This window comes from Thalia democratica, chromosome 5 (assembly GCF_965202585.1).
Source record: "Thalia democratica chromosome 5, ktThaDemo2.hap1.1, whole genome shotgun sequence".
In the NCBI taxonomy this organism is placed as follows: domain Eukaryota; kingdom Metazoa; phylum Chordata; class Thaliacea; order Salpida; family Salpidae; genus Thalia; species Thalia democratica.
This window is the reverse complement of record NC_139169.1, coordinates 30381195-30402793: the sequence shown is the minus strand read 5'-3', so window position 1 is coordinate 30402793 and position 21599 is coordinate 30381195. Positions and strand designations below refer to the sequence as shown.

Below are 21599 nucleotides of genomic sequence, written 5' to 3'. Positions count from 1 at the left end.
TCTGAAAAAGAGAAAAAAAATAACTTAATGATCTAAACTTTTGATTAGTTTTAACATTATTAAACAGTCACTTTCCTCAATCGTTTTAACCAAAAGTTAGATGTAGCTACACAAATTAGAAAAGTAGACCTACTCTAATCAAATAGTTTCGATATATAATATTAAACAAAAGTAAATAAACAAAAAACTTGTTTTAAATTATACTTTTAAGTTTAGGAGTTCCTTAATGGTAAATATTATAGCGAGTGTTTTATCTGCAAAATATTCTGTTACGTGAGTAAAAGGCTTAATTTTAGATTTATTGTGATAGTAGCTTTTGACAATAATGTGTGGTATATAATATTTTTCTAACGCAATTTTAAGTCTTTTATTATTCAGTTTAACATGGCTCAGCAATAATTTATTATCAAGGTAAAACAAATATGTCTACATAAAATAAAATAAATAAACATTTAAAATGTACTTTATTTAAAAAAAACATATGCTGGCATTAAAATTCTGATAATTAAGTTTTCAACATATGGAAAAAACTTTTTTTTAGCTGCTCAATAAAAAACAGTATATTAAAAACTACAGTACGTTTTTAACAATTCGATGCTCAAAAGCTAAGATAATTTATTAAATTTAAAACAGTTTTAGACCTAAATACGTAGGGTTTGAAAATTCTCATTCACATTTTGTCTAAAAAAGTAATTAACGCACATGTTAACTTCAGGTTATTGACTCATTTACTTTTATAATTCTACTTTGTAGGACTTTTTAGTTCTCTGAGTATTTAAATTCATTTTTTAAAACTTTTTTGCTGAAACAAAAGCTAAAATGTTGAGTTTTCTTCTTTTTTTTTTCTGTTTACGTTTCTAGTACTTTGGTAGTTAATAAGTTTTGTTTCTACACAAAGTACAATGTAAAATACAAAAACATGTATATTACGGTAAAAAAAAATTAATGAGAAAATGACGACAATGTCGGATCAGTTATAGAAACAAGATTAAACAAACTAGTTTGCATAGACAGTTTTTTTTTATAATTACTAAGTAAATTTTGCATAAATGTTTCTTAAAACTTATTTTACACTGTTTCATGACAAATTGTTTTGGAAAGCGGTTAAATCAAAACCACAGTTTTTATCTTAAACTGTTTCAAACGGTAAAAGCTAGTAAAAAAAAGTTTAATTTTTACTTCAAAGTGAAAATTGTTTAGTGAAATATTAAATTCGAAATAAGTACGATATTTTTTCTTCTACGTGGTTGAAATAATTTGATATTTTACCTGAAAACATATTTTTCAGACCATTACGTAAAAAATTTCATTTTCGTCGACAACGCGTAAATTTAAAAGAGACGAGCAAGAAAAGAGTGAATTTCGAGAGTTTTGCCGGCTATAAAAGCACAGCGTGGATTCGAAATTCGAATGAGCAAGAGTGATAGCTGTACAGATCATCTGTACTAATTTTATTAAGTCTAGGTTCTTCATAAAGTTTTTGAATAGTTTCTGAAATTATATTTGAAAAACGTTTGGTTTCGAAAATAATGTGTTCATAACTTTTTTTTAATGTATCTAACTTCACTTTACACGATAATTTAATTTCGGTTACTTTTCTAATAAAACAAAATGAATTAAATTCAAGAATTTATTATCTAAACTTATTTAAGCATACTTTAAACCATGGTAAGATTAGCTATGATTCTTTATCAAGTAATAGTACTTTATCTAGAGAAATTGCAAAATATCTCGTCACTAATACATAGATTTTAAGTATTTTGGTAAAAAATTATCTATAAAAAGTTAAATTTTCAAAATTTGATAACTTGGAATTTATAGTTTAAACCTAAACAAACGTTCAACGTTCCACACAGGTTAACTTAAACAGCTTTTTAGAATCTCACAAAAACCCCCTGAACAGCAACAATGACAGCCGAGGAAACAAGCACCATGTGGTTCTACCTGATCGCTGCCCTCATTTTGGTGGTGGGAAGTTGCTCGCTGGTGTTCAACATTGCCATTCTCGCCATGTACAAAAAGTTGGTTGTTTGTTATGAAAGTAAAAATTTAAGAGAAATAAAATATGAACATTTAAACTTTCAAAAACCAATATGTAAAACTTCATTGGTTTTGCTATCCTAGCCATGTACATAAGTAGGTCGTTGTTGTAAAAGTAAAACAGTTAATAAAAGTATAGAACTAAACGTTTTTTTTTTCAAAAACTAGTATATATGTGGTAAAGTTTTTGTTAGTATCGCTATTATGACTTCGGTATATTGTTTCATACATCAAACAAAACAAAGAATAACACTTTACTTGTTACTTGAACAAAAAGCTGTTTGGTAGAAATTAATAAACTGAAAAAAAGGTTTATACTTTTTTTAAAAAGTATGTTCTTCAAAAACAATGAAAGAATATAAATTTTAAATTTTTTATTACCATTGCTTTTAAAAGTGTATAAAATACTGTACAGCGAATTAAAAATACTAATAACAAGTCAAACAACTTTCACAATTAAATAAAAAAGTATCTAACTAACTTGGTTTACAACAGAAACTATAAAGTATTAAAAACTAGTTTTATAAAAGTAAGAAGACAAATAAATATCAGTAGTTAAACCTTGAAGACTTGACAATGTTTTGATTGCATAGTTAACTGAAAATTATAAAAATAAGAAAAAGAGAAAACTTTATCGATCTTTTCAAATAAAATAGTTTCAACGCAGTTGAGGAAATTTTTAAATTAAAGATTATTTTCAACGTATACAATTTTTGATTAACCAATTTCATTTCAACATCAAATGAAATTCATCTTATTAACTAAGAAATTTTACTAAAAATACAAGCCAAAAGACTGAAAAATTCCAAGAGATTGACTAATATCTTTACATGATTACACACTAAATTAACCCTAAACCGTGTAAAGTACAAAAACACGCGTGCAATTAGTGTCAAGTGAACTTTATATTAAATTCGAAAGTAGTTAATATGTATATATGTCATGCCGCTATAGTTGTGACACGTTCGACAAAGTTAACGAAGCCGAGAGTAGAACTAGAACGCCTTGACACGGGTATCTCGGTGGGAGTTGATTTCTCACGACAACTTTAATCAAGCAAGATCGTTTGATTGTCAGTTTCAAATGGCATTGAAAGGAGAATTTGAAAAAAGAATTTCAGATCGTCTTTAATGTTGAGTTCATATGAAGAAGTGAGGTTTGTTAAATGTTGTGTGACTGATTTTGTTTGTGTGATAGCCTGTTTGGTACAACGCCGATTGAAATTATAACGTTCTGATGAGAACAATAGTAAAAATTTACATTACTTTAAAACACAGTGTTAGGTAGAAAAACTAATAGTTAGTTTTTTCCACAAGTTATTTTATGGTCTTTTTCAGAATAACATTGATGTAAAAGTACGAAAGTTTGAAGATATAGTTAGAACTTTTAATTTATAGAATAAAAAAGTGGTTATCTTAAAATATGCAAAAAAAAATTGAATTTTTTTTTTATTAATACTAAAGGCAATCGTGAAATTTATAACTCAGTAAATTTTGTAATGTTTGGATAACTTAATTGTTTAAGAGTAAAATCAAACAGATAAGTAAGTATCGATGTTATTTTTTTACTCTAAAAAAAAGTAGTTTGAATAAGGTTCAAAACTTTTTAATGTATTTACAAATTAAAAAAGTAGTAAAATAGCTATAAAACAGTTTACTTAAACAAACAAGAAATCTTTATATTTTAAAACTAAAGTGTGTATAATTTTAAAAATCACAATTAAGATTTGAAAAACATTTAGTTTTAATTTAGGTTTTCCAAAGAACAAAAGCTGTGGTCGTACTAATAAATAGGTCAAAAGCCTTGATTAAACAGCATCGAATAAAACATCATGAAAGCAAATTGAAATAAAAATCAAGTTTCATGCGACTCCTAACAGGCGTGCGACGTTTTAGCACTTAATTAAATTTTCCCAACAATACATTTGTCGCAGCAAAAAAATACTCCGAGTTCCCAAGCGAGGTTATTTTGAGACTTTGTGCGGAAACGTGCAAGCTCGAGGAATTGTTTTGACCTCTTTCACGGCTTGTTACAACGTCGTGTAAACAAAAATAAACCGTCTTCAGCCGACGAGCCAAACAAACAAAAGGCGATTTGGCGATTAAACGCAGACAACTAGCATGTCCCCGTAGCACGTACTGAGATTTTAATAAACTTGCTTGGTTTGTTACTTCGAAGCAATACTTGATAAATTTCAAATTCCAAATTTTACCTGGGGTATAATTGGTGGAAAATGCGATTTTTTTTTTCATATGATGTTTAACAAAATTTAACAAAAATAATAAAATAAGTTGAACCATTCTAAAAAGATAAATAAAAAAAATGTACTTTTAAGTTTTGAAATAAAACGTATTTGTAAACTATTAAACTTTATTATTCATTAAACATTTTATTTTCTAAATCCATTTTGGTGAGCCACGAATTCTAGCCGTACAACTATATTAATTTTCAAAACAACAAAGCTAAATATTTTAAAACCAGCTGTGTTTTAATGCGGTTTTGCTGATAAAAAATATGTCTTTTTTAATGTTTAACTTTTTAAACTCAAACAAATTGCACAGTATACACCAACCTTTTGAAGAAATTATTTTTTTTAAATGAAATTTCTTTTTAACTAACAAAAGAAATATTTTATTTTTCCAATATCATACAAGCTGCTTTCAACCAACCAAAAGATGTATAAGTAACTGAATGAATGTAAAAATGACTTAAAACATTAAAAAAATAGACTTAAAAGTTTTACGTACAGTATAACTTTATTTAATCATAAACGAAAATGTTGTGCTAACATTGTTTTTAAACAGAATTTAAAGACCACAAATTGGTTTAAAAAAATTCTTAACAGTAAAAAATATAAAATGTTTTGTACTTTCCATCCAATTTATTAATTGTTTTCTTGGGTAGTTATTAGTCTTGACGTTTTTTAAGTCAAGTCAAGTCAATTCATAATTTTTTTTTCATCTCAAAATCAAAATAAACAAATAAATAAATTACTACATTCGTTATAGAAATTATTATATCTTGCAAAACTGATTTAGCTAATTTCTTACTGTATAACTTAAGCTTTAAAGCAGGGGTTCCCAACCAGGGGTGCTCGCACCCCTTGGGGGTGCGAGATGGCTTTTCATTTTTGTATGATAAATAAGGAGATTTTCACTCTCTAATAAAGTTTACTAAGTTAAAAAGTACATTTTGTTATAAAAAGAAGTTGGCGCTAATTTTCTGAATAAATTAATTTTAGTTATACATCATAAAGCAAGAGCGCATTTCTAGAAGTAAATTCATTTTATTAATTTCATATAATAGCTGTTAGTTTAGAATTAACATTTCAGTAAAGCTTTCTTAGAGTTTAACACCTGTGAATTTTAATCATCTATTCTTTAAATATTTTATTTTCTTAACTGGCCATTAGTTGTTTAAAACAGTTTATGAGCTAGCATCTATTTTAATTGAAATACTTAAATAAAAATTAGTATCTTAAGCAGGTTTTTTATTAGCTGTTAAGAACAGGTTCTGTTAAGTCTATTACATTTATAATGTAATCTTCTATTTAAGTAACTTCTAATAATTCTAAGTATTTTTTAAAACAGTTACTTCGAACTTATTTTACTTAATGAATTAATTTCAATTGTATTACTTATAAAAAGATCTTTTTATAGCTAATTACAAAAGTTTTAATTTAGGGAATTCTTTTGACCAAAATACGATGCTACGCCACTGTTGTAAGCATACAAACTTTTTTTTTTGTATTTGCTTTTATACATATCTTTTTCAATTTAAGACTTTTAAATCTTTTAACTTTAAAAAATCTTAACTCAAACCCTTATTATTTTGAAACCTCCTAGCTGCTAATAGTTTTGAAAATAAAACATCACATGAGCTTAACTTAAAACAGATGATTTTTATTTTATAAGTACACATATTCATAACAAAATGTATAAAAAGTTTATTTTTAATTTTAAGCCTAATATTTATTAATTTCTAGTGCTTTTTCCTCACTTCTAATATATTTTTAAATCTTAAAAAACTAAATGAAAAAGACATAGGCTGAAGCATTGTTTTTGTAAAAATTATAAAATCGATAAAACTTGTTCGAATATAGTTTATTATATTTCTAAATTTCCAAGTATTTTGTTTTTGTTAATATAGTACACTATCATAAAAATTAAAATACAAATTATTAATTAATAAAAACAATGATTTTATAATCAAATTATTAATAAATAATAATAGCATATAGTGTTAGGGGTGCGAGATCAAATTAAGAGACTTTAGGGGTGCGGGGCATCATAAAGGTTGGGAACCACTGCTTTAAAGCGTTCTTCTTTTTCACTTTTTTTCACAAAGGGCATATTTATTGCGTAGCAACAGAAACAACAAAATGTTTGCAAAGATGAATCATTCAAAAACTTTCAATTCAAAAAACTTTTCGCTTTGCAGTCAAACGTGGCTTGCTCTTATCGATTTTTTGCTGTAGTTTTACGCACAGACTGCGATTTTTGGCAAAGTTCTACAACCGGTACTTACTGATTGTTTGCGAGTAATTCAGACAGATTAGTCTCAGTAGCCGTTTTTAAAAAATTAACGATAACAAGTGGCAAGTTAGACTTGTCCGATCTGTTTAAAACGGCATTCCAAATAGCGTTCGTAACGGTTTATTTGTACCTTTTTTAGATTAAAACTCAAACTATAAGGCTTTTGTTTCTATAAAGTTTAATTATTTAGTCTCAATAGTTCTTTTCAAAAACATTTAATGATAGTATATAGTAAAAAGTCTCCTTCCAAAAAGCTTTTGTAACATTTTACTTGTACCTTTTTTTGAGTTTTTTTTTTTTTGCCTTATTTGAAGCTATTTAATAGTATATCCAATTTTAATTTCAATATTAGTATTAAATGTTTTTTTTTTCTATTACTCAAAAACAAAACTAATAAACAAAAAAAAAAAACTCTAGTGTGAGTTTAATACTATTCTCTTTTTAGTCTAAAAGTAAAGTCTTACCTAGTTGATTAGCTTTTAAAAACACAACTACTAGTCAAAAGTATTTTCTACTATAAGTTTGATACTACGGGCTGAGTTTATTTATTAAAAGTTAATTAATAGAGGCGTGAGCTAATTACAATAAATTAACTTCCATCAAAAGCGAGGTCAAAGTAAAACAAGCAGCTTTTATGGCAAATTTCGTTAAAGTCAAGATGGTAAAAAATAATCTGAAATTTTTTATACTTTTCTACACTTTTCAATTCTAATTTGAAGAAGTCTGGTTTTGTTTAAACACATTTGCATATAAAATTTTGCCTTGTATGTTCAGCACTTGTTTTATTTTTAATTTTAAAGGAAACATTAATAAATTTTTTATTACTAAAAGTGTCAAACTTTTCATGGACTGGAATTTTTTTGAAAGGTATTGGACGGATGAAGGGTTTTTTATGAATTGCATACTACTGTTTCGTTTTTAGTTTACGTTTTATTGTGTCAAGCAAACATTTTACTTATAAGATGAAAAAAAAAACCTTTAAAACTGCTACTTTTTTTTGTACCAAGTGTAATTAAAAACTTGCTATCTGTGAGTTTTAAATTTTACGTAGACATTGTAGAGTCGACACGTCAAACTGGTCTGACGTTGCTTTATTAAATTTTATTTAATTACTGCTTTTCCAGGTGTTTAAAAACTAAAAAAAAAAATTACAGTGCATTTTTCTTAGACAAAAAACATTCATAAAATGTACAGTTTAAACTAAAAAAAAACATTATTTTTGAGTTGACCAAGTCATATTTTATTTAATTTTCATTTAAAAACATATTAACGACTTTACAAAAAATCTAGTGTCAAACAGTGTTAGAACGCATTGATTACTGGCTAAAACATATGCTGCTAAAAAGTTACGTAAAAATATTACATGTTAGATACGGTCATATCTAATACTTTTCCAGATAAGTAGAAATAATGCTTAATATATTATACATATGTATGTAATATGCATATATCAATACTATACATATTATTTATCAAATAGCATCAAGGCCGCTAATGCAGTGAAGTTTGTGACGAGTCATTTATCGCTTGTTATGTGTATGCATATATTTTTTTAATGAAAGGTATTGTTTAAATGTTACGTAAAAGAGCAACCTGTCTGTGGCATTTTGACATGCGTCTGTTTAGTTTAAACTTGATTAAGATGGAAGATTCGCATTTCGAATAGTTAAAGTTTCACTGCGAAGTTTTGAAATTTTCAAAAGTTTCACTGCAAAATTTTGAAGTTTTCAAAAGTTTCACCGCAAAATTTTGAAGTTTTCAAAAGTTTCACTGCAAAGTTCTGAAGTTTTCAAAAATTTCACTGCAAAGTTTTGAAGTTTTCAAAAGTTTCACTGCAAAGTTTTGAAGTTTTCAAAAGTTTCACTGCAAAGTTTTGAAGTTTTCAAAAATTTCACTGCAAAGTTTTGAAATTTTCAAAAGTTTCACTGCAAAATATTGAAGTTTTTAAAAGTTTCACTGCAAGATTTTGAAGTTTTCAAGAGTTTCTTCAAAGTATGATTTATAGTTTGGTTTCGAAAGAATTTTTTTTTTTCATAAAGTGTTTTTTGCTTAGAGCGAAAATTATAGTTTTGTTTTTCAAATTGATTAAAAAATACTCCTGTTTTTTCAATTATTTTTTTATACGAAATTGTTAATAGTATTTTTTATCTTTTTATAAATAAAACCAAAGTTTGCGTAAACTTTATGCAAACTCATAAGTAAACTATAGATTTCGTTCTACTAGAAACAAAACTTGAAATTAATATTTAAAATAACGATAATAAATTCCCGATGAATCACGCAATAAAAGCTATGATTCAAAACCAAACGTAAATTTTCTATAAAATCATTCCAAGCTATTTAGTACAGTTTATATCAGTCAACATTTTTCATACACAAAATTTGACTTTTAAACATTAAAAATGCACCATTCTTACTTTTGAAGTAAGTACAGCATATGGAAATAAATGCGCAAAGCGGAAACGTCTGTTTTAAACGAAAATATTCTCTAACGCAAAACGTTGTATAAATAGAAAATCAGAAAGGTCAGTGTGTTTACTAAAGATTTTTACCAGCTCTCGATGTTGGTTGCTCATGTAAAACGCTAAAACATATTGTTTTATTTTTTCTACTTATTGATTTGTAGTTAAACTAGTATAGTTAATAATTTTAAACTACTTTATTTATTAACTAGACTTGTTACTTAGCCAGTACACATTTTAATCTTAAAACAAAACATAAAATTAGTTTAATTAAACTTTGTATGCTTTTATACTTGAGATTGAAGCAGTATTTCACCGTAATTGGTGTAACTGAGACATATATTTCTAAAAACAAGTTTTTACTCGAACAAGCTAGCTGCTAAATTAAATCAAAACGCTGATTATTTCTGTTACTTGTTTGTTTATTTACTTGCTTTCAAAATACATGTTACAAAAACTAATTTTCCTTGCTGTACGAATTTTAGTTTCAGCTAATTATTTTTAAACTAATTTGATTAAGATTTTTTTCAAACATAAGTATTACATTGCCAAGGGAATAAGAATTTTATTTTTACAGTGAGATAGATAACTAGATGAAAAAATCTGTATCCGTAATGAGCAGTAAATTTCATTAGCTTTTTCGATCTAAACTTTAGAACTAAAAGCTAAAAAGCGCAACAATTTTAATATTTTTCAGTAAACAGGTGTAACTAATTCTATTAGTAAAATTGTTCGCTGGGATACTTACAGCAACATATTGGTAATTGAAACCAATCAAAGTAATTTAAGTTTTTAAACTAACCGTATGGTTTCTTCTGCGTAAAAACATGAAAAAAAAACCGCTTGAATATTATCTATGGTAAACTAAATTATAAACCAATTCAAAAAGTTGACTAACTAACGATAAAATAATCAGGTATGTAATAAATGAATATTTTAACTGTAAATTGTATTTCCTTATTTCAACACACTTAACTGTGATACTACAGTGTTTCGTTTCTTACGATATTAACTTGTAATTAGAGTTCTTCAAAAATGAAAAATATGAATTACAAAAAGAAAATCGCACCATGATAGACACATACTTGCATTCCTACTTATTTTTTTGTTTACTTGTGTTCAACGATGTTTAGGCAAGTTTTTGGAAGTTATACAGACAAACCTAAAAAAACAAAACTTAAGGGCCAAAGAAGATTGTTTGCTAAGTCTGTAATGTTTGAAATTAAAAGTTACAATTGTTTTCACTTTTATTTTGTTTATCATACTGGAAAAAAAAATTTCTCTATATAAAGACTTCACAGACTTGCCCTGATTTTAATTTAAGTTGGGTAAATAATAGAAAACAGCATTTATTCAAAATTTTTCGCAACAAAGAATTTTGCATGTTTAATATCAAAAAATGTAGAAATTAAAAATAAGGAGATTAAAACCTCCAAACACTAAAGTTTAATACTCATATTAATAAATATGTACATATATGTCGATATTCTCATAAATTTTCTTAATTAATAATTCTCTTTCAAGGATGTTCAAGACGAAGAAGTCCCGCCTGTTCAACCTCAACCTGATCTCCCTGACCATTGCCGACATCGGGATCGTGATCGTCTTCCCCCTCGAGTTGGATGCCGCCTTCCATTTTGGATGGAGGTTCAGCGAAACAGGTGTGTGACGTCATATTATTTTTTTTTTTGTGAAATTCTTTCAGTTTATTTTATATATAATTACTTAAGAAACCGGAAACAGAGACCTGTTCAAGTTATTACGTTAAATTAAAGTGTAAAATTTTTATATCAAGAACTAAAAGCATATCATGGTTTAATTAACTTGAAATGAATTCTTATTTTTTACATGTTTTTTTTCTTTTGTTTTCGTTATACTAATTGGGTCATTAACTACTTCAAATAACGATAGCTACTTTAAATTATGTTGATTCAATTACCATAACGTAAAAACAAAAAATAAACAAGTAAAATAAAGAATTTACTGCAAGTCAATTAAATTTAAAAAAAAATTGAGACAAATTAATTTAGACTTATAAACATTAATAAACCATATAACAAAACAAAGACACGTTAAAAACAATACTAAATTAATTCTATACGCGCTCTAATCGAGCTCTCACAGCCAAGTTTATATCGTTTGACCACTTTATTTGCATTTTAAATTATTGTCAATGGGCATGCAAAAATTAACCATTGCACCATTCTAGGAAAACATCTGCGATTGATTTAGCACAGATAATTGCAATAAAACATTCCAAAGTTATTTACAAGTTCAGCTGACTTGGAACTTGTTTATATTGAATTAATAGCATGCAGAGCGCACATATAAGTTGTTTTAGTTTTCATCATGCTTTTAGTAACAAGCTGAAACCTTAAATGTAAAAACTCAAACGAAAAAGTATTTATTTTTTAACAATTTATTGAGAGCTTAAACTGTTTTTAGCTTAAACATATAACACGCTTTTGATTTATATTTAAAAGTAGTAATTAATTTTTATCGACTAGATTCATTATCATTTTTCAGTTAACTATGTTATTTGATAAAGTTTTTTAAGCTTTTCAAATTTTTTAACGGGTATGTTAAAAAGAGAAATATTTTTTGATGAAAAAATACTTTTGAGTAATATCATATTATCTGCAACTTTTTTTTCTAAGTTTTCAATAAAACTTTTTACAACCTAAAAATGATTTATTTAATTAAATTAAGGCTAAAATAAATTAGTTTAAGAATTTGTATATGGTTTAAAATATAAAAAAAAACTTTAGATCTACTAAAAATTGAGTAACAAACTAATATAGCATACTTGTAAAGTAAAACAAATAATTTAAATGAAACATAAAGCTCTTTTAAACTTTCTTATTTCACTGCGATTTTTTTTTTGTCTTTAGGTTTAATTAACTTGTTACGGGCCCTATCATTATTAACATTAAGTAGGTACATTCAGTAAATCATCTAACTTTGTAGTGAAAGCATTTTGAAATTTTATTTTAATAAAAAAAAGTTTTAAATTGATTACAACAAGCACAATGTCGTTCTCTCTACATGCTTTGGTTCGAAAATCAAGTTCAAACAACCTTTGAGATTTCCGCTTTGATGACGCAAATACAAGCTGTAGTCATTTGTTGCTTTTTGAAGAAAAGAATAGTGTAAAGTCTGATTTAATTTTGTTTTACATAACAATGATAAAAAAAAATAGTCTTTCAAGTTTGTTAATTTCGTCATTGCCACGCTTAAATCAACAATAACAAAATAAAATAAAAAGCTGTTTGTAAAATTATATTACTAAATGCGTTTTTGCTCTTTTTTTTTTTTTAGTTTGTCCAAAATAAACACATACGGGTAGAAAAACAGGTTTGCTACGTAAAAAGAACAGCTGTAAGTAACAATAGTTTAAAGTTTTCGTGACTTGCTATAACTTACATAATGACCATGACATTACATTGACTTGATTAGTTTTTTGCGTCACAATAATTTTGAAAATTACTTAACACCCTTTTTTATTAAATAATTACTTTATTGCTTTGAAAATAAACCCAATTATTATAATCGACGTGCAAAATTTCATCGCATAAGGTAGTTAAAACAACTTTTACCGCATCAAACTACTCTACTTTCTTACGCAGTTACAGAAAAAACAAAATTAATAAAAGCCATTTGGTAATCCTTTCTCCTTGTAGTTTCAACCCACAGCTTGTAGTTGAAAAGATTAAAGTAACGACTAAAAGATTTACCAAACGTAACAACATCTGTTTTTATGACGTCTAAATCTAACGTATCTAATTCTAAATTACGTTATGACGTCACACAGCGTGCATGATGGCGGGCTTCTTGGACGGCGTGTTCGCGTACAGCCAGATGTTCACGCTGACTGCGATCGCCATGGAAAAGTACAACATCATCAAGCAGCCCAGGAGCGTCAACCCCAAGTTCGGCCTGATCATGACCAAAATCGTGCTGGTGTGGGCCATGTCGTTAGTTTTTCTGGTTACTAATATTTTTTATCTATGTCGTTAGCTGATCGTTACTTTTTTTAACTTCAGTTTTGGTTGTGTCAGTTATGTTTAATTATAATTTGTAGAAATCAAGAAAATTATTATAAAAAAAATTAAATTGTTATTAGTTGGCTTAAATATAGCTTTTTTGTGTTTAATTAACAACGGAAATTATCAGTTATTTACAATTTCAGTTATCCAAGTACAACGATGGTAAAATTGTAAAAGTAAACTCTTCTTTTTTGTTTCGAGAAAATCAATACAGATTTTTTTAAAGTAACAATGTTTGTGTTTTGTTTTCATTAGGTAGATCATTTTAAGTTTACAAAAAAATTTTTCATATTTATTAAGCATTCAACAACTTTAACAACCGTGATAAAATTTTAATTAGGGTCCTGCTGTCCGGACTTCCGTTCTTCGGTTTCGGTAAAAACCCCACGTTGGACGGCATCGAAATTTCGTGCGCTTTCGACTACCACGACAGGTCGACGTTGAACGTGGCATACATCATCACGTCCGTCCTCTTCGGATTCATCTGTTAGTTTTGATTCTACAATTTAAAAAAATGAAAATATTCAGGGTGAAATGTTGATAACTAGTTTCTCTATAAGTATTAAGTTTTCATAACTTCTGTCCTGTTCAGATTCATATGTGAGTTATGTTCCTATATTAACGAAAAATAAAAATAAAATAGTAAGAGCATTAAGGTTTAACATTTTTGACTAAAACTGCTTTAAGGTCCTTTATTGTTATATCTTTTAAACGTCTAAGTGAGGGACGTTAAAAATACGGGGACGTTTAAATATCGCCCCCTTGAGAAAGCCAACAGTTTTATAAGAGTAAGTGAATATACATCAATAGATATTGCAAAAACTTACTTTCTGGTTGTTTTAGACGTAAATCATAATCAAAATTAATATTTTGTAAAACTTATTGTAACAAATTGTAACTATTGCGTTTACCATTAATCATTACTATTATTACTTATGATCAATACTGTTGTTCGTGTAGAATTTTTTTATAAATCAATTAAAATATAATCTAATTTTCTTAAAAATTTTTATATTCATAGGTTTTATGTTAAGAATTTACAATATATTGACTAAAAAAACAATCAGCTAAGTCAATTTTATTTTATAAGTATTTAATTACAAACTCTTATCGATATTAATACTTCTATTTGATCATCCAGTAAATTACTAATAGCGAGCACTTTTAAGCAGATCGAAATCGTTCTGTTTTTATTCTGCAATAGCTAAAACGATGTAGTTTAGGAATAAAGACTAGTATTCAAATGAAATTTTTATCTTCTAATTATAGTTTGCAATGAAAAAAAAAGCTTACATAATGAAAATTAAACAAAAGCAATCATTGCATTATTTTAATTTACGACATGACTATGCAATTTTGAATAACGAATTGATGTAATAAAACTCAAAGTCACATGTTTTTCAACTAAATTGTTCTTGTTATGTGTAAAAAAATTTATTACTGCCCAATTATTTAATTCTAGTTATTGTTGTAACCCATATTTTTCACAGCAGTTTATTGCAAGACATATGTTGTATAACCAAGGTTATAGATCAAAAAGACATTTCTTTCTCAGATTTTTAAATTATCTTATTCTATAGAAGTTTTTTTTACTTGTTTTTATTTGATAGTTGTTAAAACATTACATTTTTTTCTAAAACAAACAAACCTCTCATTGGCATGTTAGTCAAACATTTTTACAAAAATCAAGTATTTAAAAAAATCAAGTATTTTACATTTAATCATAAAACAGTAAAATTGCAAAAGCTTTAAGTTGTTTATGTTTATTGTTCCACTTATACTCCTAACAACCCCGTTGTTTCATCGTTGATAAACAACCAACAAAGTTTGAAGGTTTGTATTTACAATTACAATAGCTACACACAGTTACAAAACATATAAACTATTTTAGCAGCAAGCAATTTAAACTAATTTGTAATTCGTTTAGCACCGCAACTAACCTTTTAACTCGATTTAGCCGCTTTCCAATGTGATTATTTACTCACTGAGCTCATAGTGGGATTGAATTACGTATATTTACAGGAAATTGCTGTGTAATGCGACTTAATCGCGCTTTTGTAGTAATTTTAAAGTTTATTTTGATACTTTATTAGCCGTTTTACTAGTAAAAAAAACTTGTGTTTACGTTTTAAGAATTTTAGTCAAAAGCTGTGTTTGTCTAAAAAAAATTTTTGTTTAGCTAAAAAAAAATGTTTTCAATGAACAATTCTTTCTAACATCTAAGCTAAACTTTCAAACGAAACAAATAACTACTTTGTTTTAAACTTCAAATTTACCGATAAAAACATATTTATATTAAACTAGCAAAAAGCAATCGTTCAAAGCAGAAGGTTTTTAAATTTAATCTGATATTTAAACGAGACTTCAGTTTTCAATCACTTTTGCGATTTAGTTTAAGTTTTCTTATTAAATAAATAATTAAAATTTCTTTGACGCGTTTCCTAATGAAAATATGTTTACTGACGAAACATTAATCAATTTTGTCGAAACTGGTTTTTTAAGTGCTGTTTTTGAGATTTGAGTGTTTGGAAAGTATATCTTTACATAAAAATCATAATTTTCACCACTTGTTTTTTTTGTTGTAATTTTACTAAAAGCTTTTTTTAAACCCTATTTTGAAGTGTTACACACAGTTGAGTTTTATCTTAAATTTCATGATAGTTAGTACTGACCATATACAATAGAACAGTTTGTCTATTTTTTCTACTTTTTCACTGAATTTTACATTATCATACAAAAAAAATAAAGTCTTTTGTGATTATAAAACCAAATATTATATCTAAGTAAATTTATTATAATGATCTAACGGTGTCGTTATCAACTGATTAAAAGAAATAAAATAAATAAACAATTTCAACTCTTTTCTTTAATCGCAACTTTTATTTTGCTACTTATAACTATGATTGTGAACAAAGTAATAAAAAACTTTATAGGGATTCAAAATTGATAAATTTTTTCACAAGTATCACTCAACTACCATAAATAGCTATTGCTACATAAGTAGAAAAATAAAGTAAAACAAAAATATTTTATAAAGCTTTTTACAGTGTTCGACTAAAGGTAATGCTAGCAAATTTAAAAATACCCATACACTGTTAGTTTCTTTATAAAGTCAACCGACCTGTTAATCTTAATATGTAAGCTTACTGCTCTATCAACACATCATAAATGCTTCAACAGCAGCTTCATATTACCCAAACAGTAGACAATTAGTTCATAAATTAAAAAAAAAGACGGTAAAATAAATATTTTTTTTCATTAAGCTCTTTACGATACTTTATTAATGCTTTTAGCAGTATGACTTTAACAACATTTATCAAACCCAAACGCAGTCGCCATCACGCCGATAAGCTTCTCTGCCACACGGGAAAATAAATAAAATAACAAAAAATAAATTACTCTTCTTGTTTACCTATTTCAACATATTCAACAGCACAAATGACATATTCTTCATAAACTAACTGTGTCTGTATGACTATGACAATAAAATAAACAATCCGACAGCAACGTTATCACAACACTCTTAATCACATAACATAAAGGTCTCTCAAATTGAGCTTTTTACTCTATGTATTTAAGTATTTGTTTTTCAGTCCCCATCACCACGATCAGCTTCTGCTACACCGGCATCTTCCGCATCGCTCGCGCATCCCTCAACAAGATGAACAAGGGGGGCAAGATGTCGGCCGACAAGGAGGAGAAGAAGAGGAAGCTGGAGATGAAGTTGGCCAAGACCACCGCGGTGTCCATCGTGTGCTTCGTCGTTTCGTGGGCTCCCTACGCCTCGATCGCTATGATGGGAGTGTTTGGCAAGGTTAGTTGTTATATATGTATGTATACAATTTATTAGGAAAATGCGATATTTGAAATTCCAGAACATATGTTTTATAAAGACAAAAAAAAGATTGTCTTTAATCTTCAGCTGGTTTAAAAAGCTAAATAAATTGTTTAAAAGCCCTTCAAGTGGGCTCTGTAGAGAGTGATCAACTATAAATAATCACCTTATTTTCTATATATTAAATATATATATATAATAAATGTTACAACTTTTTTTGATCGTGTGATTTTTTGTTTCTTTGGCTCCATATGCGTACATTGCTATGATGGGTGTTTTCGGCAAATTAGTAATTCATTTTCATATTATCATAGTGTAAAAAAGTAAGAATTTTAGTTTAGTTATGATAGTTAATTGAGAAAAAGGATATGAAAGTTTAAGCTGCTTAGTTCATCTAAAGAACTAATTTTGCGTTTTTTTTTTCATGATTTGGAATATGCATATATCAATCGTAACAATGGGGTCGGAAAACTAAGTTTAAAATATGAAAAAATAAACTTGTTTACTAGTTATATTAGATATTTTTAGAAAGATAAGCTTGAAAGACTCTGAAGTAAATAAAAAAAAAGTTACAAAAAAATTATGATATTAATCTTAGTATTAAAATACTTTTTGTTTATGTAAGTTGCTAAAACTAACAACTTGAATAAAGTTAAGGCATAAATATTTTTTGCTTAAATTAGTAAGTTTTCTTTTTTTTGAAACAATTTATAGGTTATTTCTTTTTGAAAGCAAATCAAAGCCAAAGTAAGCAAAAAAATGTTATCAATCAAGTAGATATTTTTAAATCGTTATTTGAAAAATAATCCATATTCCAATCAAACATACGACAAGCGAAACAATACTTTCGGTAAAATCGATTTTAAAACTCACCGGTCGCTACTACTAGTTACTTGTAGTCGCGTTGAATTTATTAGATTTGTTCTCGCTCAGCATGTATGTCTAGTAGGATGCTTATAAATACGGCGACCTTTGAGTTTTCAGCTGGAAATTTTTTATGCTTGGCAAGTACTACAAAAACACCCTGCAAAATTGATTTAAAAGACCTGATTTAAAAGATTTGTGCCAAACCGTCTACCAATGTTTTTATTTTATTGAAATTGATATGTTAAATGTTTTGCAAAGATCAAATCTTTAAACACAAATAAAATGTTTTGTTTTGAAGGTTGTTTAAATTTAAAAAAAGCAAATTTCATAGACGATCTTGTTTTTGTATAAACAGTTTTGTTGCTTTTGTTAAAATAAGTTAAAAGTTGTAAAATTTGAAAGCATCTCTTTTTTGTATTGTATTTTTTTATTATAAAACATTTTTTAATCTCTTTCAAAAATATTTTGTGATGAATTTATTTTGCTTTAAACAAAAAGTGTTTTAAACTTAATTTTTGATTGTAACTACCTGCAAAAAACTGTTAACTAAAATGTAAAAGTTCAATGAAATGTGCTAGTTTCAAAACTAATGCTTGCATTTTTCACAATGATGACGTAAACACACCAGACACGTAAATTGGCGCTGAATGGAAACTCTTGTTTCTTAAACATTTTAATGATTTAAGTTAAAATATTTATTTTTTTTTTATTTTAAGCTGCGGCTTACTGGTAAACCAAATTACACTTATTCTCTAATAAACTTTAGACTACGCGTTTACCGAGTTAATTAAGTAAATTTTTGCAACTAAGCACATTAAAAACGCTGCAGGTTTCAAAAACAATTTATTGAAAATTTATTGTTTATTCAGTCTTTATTTGCATACAGAGATCTTAATTTAGTGCTTGAAAACTAGGTTTAAGATCATTAAAAATACCTAAAAACGCTTTACTTTATTCTTTTAAACGTTTATCTTCGTACCTGAGTATTGCTTGATGATGGTGCATTGAGCAACCATTCTCAAATAATGTATTGTTTATCAAATCACAAACAACTTGGATAAATCTGATTTTAAGCTTGAGCTATCAAGCGATTTGATATTTTATTGTACTTTTAAGATAATTGAATTTGAAGACTGATTTACAGAATTATCATGTTTTTTTCTTAATACTAATTTATTTTAAATATTTTGGTTCTCAGTTATTACAGTTTTATTAAAACTTAGTATTAATTAATGTATCTATTTAAAACCTTTGAAGTAATTAAGTAAGTTTATTTTTCTTTCAACACTTGTAATGACTTTTACAGTGCGTCTTACCAAATTGTACTATCGAAGTAACTGTATTGATCAAAAATAGAATCATCTAAGATTTTAACTTATATATTTTTTTTAATTGTTTGATAAAACATTTTTTAACCCTGCAAAAGTAACTTTCTATTTTTTTCATTCAACGTGTCCCAAAAGTAGTAGAGGCTGTCAGCGGCATTCGCATTTAATTTTCGAAATCTTATTCAATTTTTTAATGTTTTAATTTACTTAAATTTTTAAAATTATTATTATCATTCATAACTAAGTTTTATATTTGTAACCAGCGAGTCCCATGTACTCGTATTAATTAAACTATGTGTTTATAATTAATTGATGTACTCTAGTAGGTTTGCATTTCTTTCAACACTTATGTTAGCTTAAAACTACTTTTACAGTGCGTCTTACCGAGTTGTTCTATTTAAGTAAACATCTTGAATAAGTATTAAATTTTCGTTATTCCATTTACTTTATTGTTTAATTAAATTATTCTTTTTATAATTTTTTACTAATATTTTATTTTTCATTCAGCGTGTCCCACCGGTAGCAGAAACCTTCAGTGCGGTGTTCGCAAAATTCTCGTCTGCCCTCAACGCGGTCATCTACGTATACAATCATCCCCAGTTCAAAGCTAACATACTCAGTAAGTTGCTTTATTTTCCTTATGTGAAAAATATTCATACATATATATATATATATATATATACATATGTTTTATGTTGCTTAAAAATACATGATAGTTAATCTCATTTTTAAATAGTTTCAAGTATTTCCTTAACAAAAGACGAACAATTGATAAAGACTTCTATTGTTTTGTTATTAACATATACTTCTTTCCTCCATACAGAGAAGGGCGCTCAAGCGGAACAGACGCAAGCAACCGGAACGAAAATGGCCATGACCTCAGTCAACGAGAAGTCCGAAGCGCCACCTGCCGAGAAAAAATAAAACTCTGTGAATTTAAAATCACCGACTTACAGGCCAACGCATGCTCGATTTGGAACGATTTCTTTTTAGCAGCTAAATATTAGAAACAACAAAACTAAGTAAAAAACATTTTTCTATGTTGTAGTTTATTTAACAACAAAATATTGACTCTCAAAATGTTATTTTCCAAGAGCTGTTGCACGAAGAACCTTTCGGTCATAGAGTCGCACACCGCTTAAATACCTTTTAACGTCTTGTCCTTTATATTTAAATTTCAAAAATCAAAATAAAAAAATCACAAAATAAATGATACCACATGATAACTTTTTGATGGTTTCAAAATTTAAACAAACTTGTAAATGAGTACAAGTTTCAAAGCAATAGTAAAGCTGCAAACATGAAAATTTAGCTTCTAAATCGGCATGCCTGATTACGACTTTTACTACCACGATCTCGCTAACTGAATGTTTATTTGTTTTATTAATTAGTTTACTGCATTTCATGGCATTTAGATCTTTTAGTTTTTGATGTTTTTTTTTTTCCAAAAACTGATCAAGTACTTTTTGTGTAAAGTATTTTGTTTTTTCACTTTGTAAACCATTATTTTTCTTTTTAACGCTATAACTACTGAAATAGTTTTTAATACAAGTTTAACTTTAACTGCTTATTTATTTCTTTTTCGTCTTTGAGTTAAAATTGCAATTGGTTCTTTTTCGCTTCTAAAGTGCACTACCCTCTTTGGCCGACGCATTTCGCCCGCAAAATATTTTCCCGCCAAAACTTGTCACTTGCGCGCTCTACACGCAACTCCGCACTTTTTTGTCGTTTGAACATTTTAGCATTGTAGGTTTTGTTTTACTTAGTATTTTCTCTATTTACTTTTCTTTTCGACTTTTTGCCGGCTGAAAGTCACGTCATAATAAATTTGCTCATTTGAATTTTTTTTGTATCATTTTTAGTGAACCTAGTCTAATATAAAGTTCTTAAATAAGTGAACAGCAATTTTCAGATTTAGAGCTTATAGTTCTAATGATTGATAAATCTTAAACCAGTTTTTACTATAAAATCCTAAGCTAAACTAATTTATGATTTATATCAACAATGTATACAAAATAAGTTAACGATTAAGCTCTTAAAGACAAATACTTTGTAATGATATTGAAGCTACTAACAATAATAATTTTAATAAATAAAAAACATTCTTTTAAAAAGTTTTTAGTGCATGCTTTACTGCAACAAGACTTTGCACTTTATTAGTAAGTTACTAACGTACTTAGTCTAAAACATTGAGCAATTTAGGCGTTGAACACCAACAAAATTACAAAACTTCAACTTGAAAAATACTTTTAGTTATAAATTAAAAAATACTTATTAATAAATAGAAATTGTTTTTTATAAAAAAAAAACAAATTTAGTTAGCTGTGGTTTTTAACTATGAAATAGTACAAATTTAGACGATAGATAGAATAAAAATATAAAAACATGACTTCAAATGTTTTTTTACAGTAACAATTTTACTTACTTAAGCAGTTTTCTTTTCTTTTTTTTTTTTTTGAACATTGGTGTACTTTAGTTACATCTAA

At 27.1% G+C, this 21599-nt stretch overlaps 1 protein-coding gene across 1 annotated transcript; it reads left to right on the top strand.

The window, feature by feature from the left end:
- The first annotated feature begins 1908 nt into the window (after positions 1-1908).
- Positions 1909-20037, top strand: LOC145836402 (rhodopsin, GQ-coupled-like). Its single transcript, XM_082944203.1, has 7 exons — positions 1909-2021; positions 10562-10698; positions 12849-13011; positions 13424-13569; positions 16677-16897; positions 19621-19732; positions 19937-20037. The coding sequence occupies exons 1-7, from the start codon at positions 1909-1911 to the stop codon at positions 20035-20037; spliced, it is 993 nt and encodes a 330-aa protein (XP_082800329.1).
- Positions 20038-21599: the final 1562 nt, after the last annotated feature.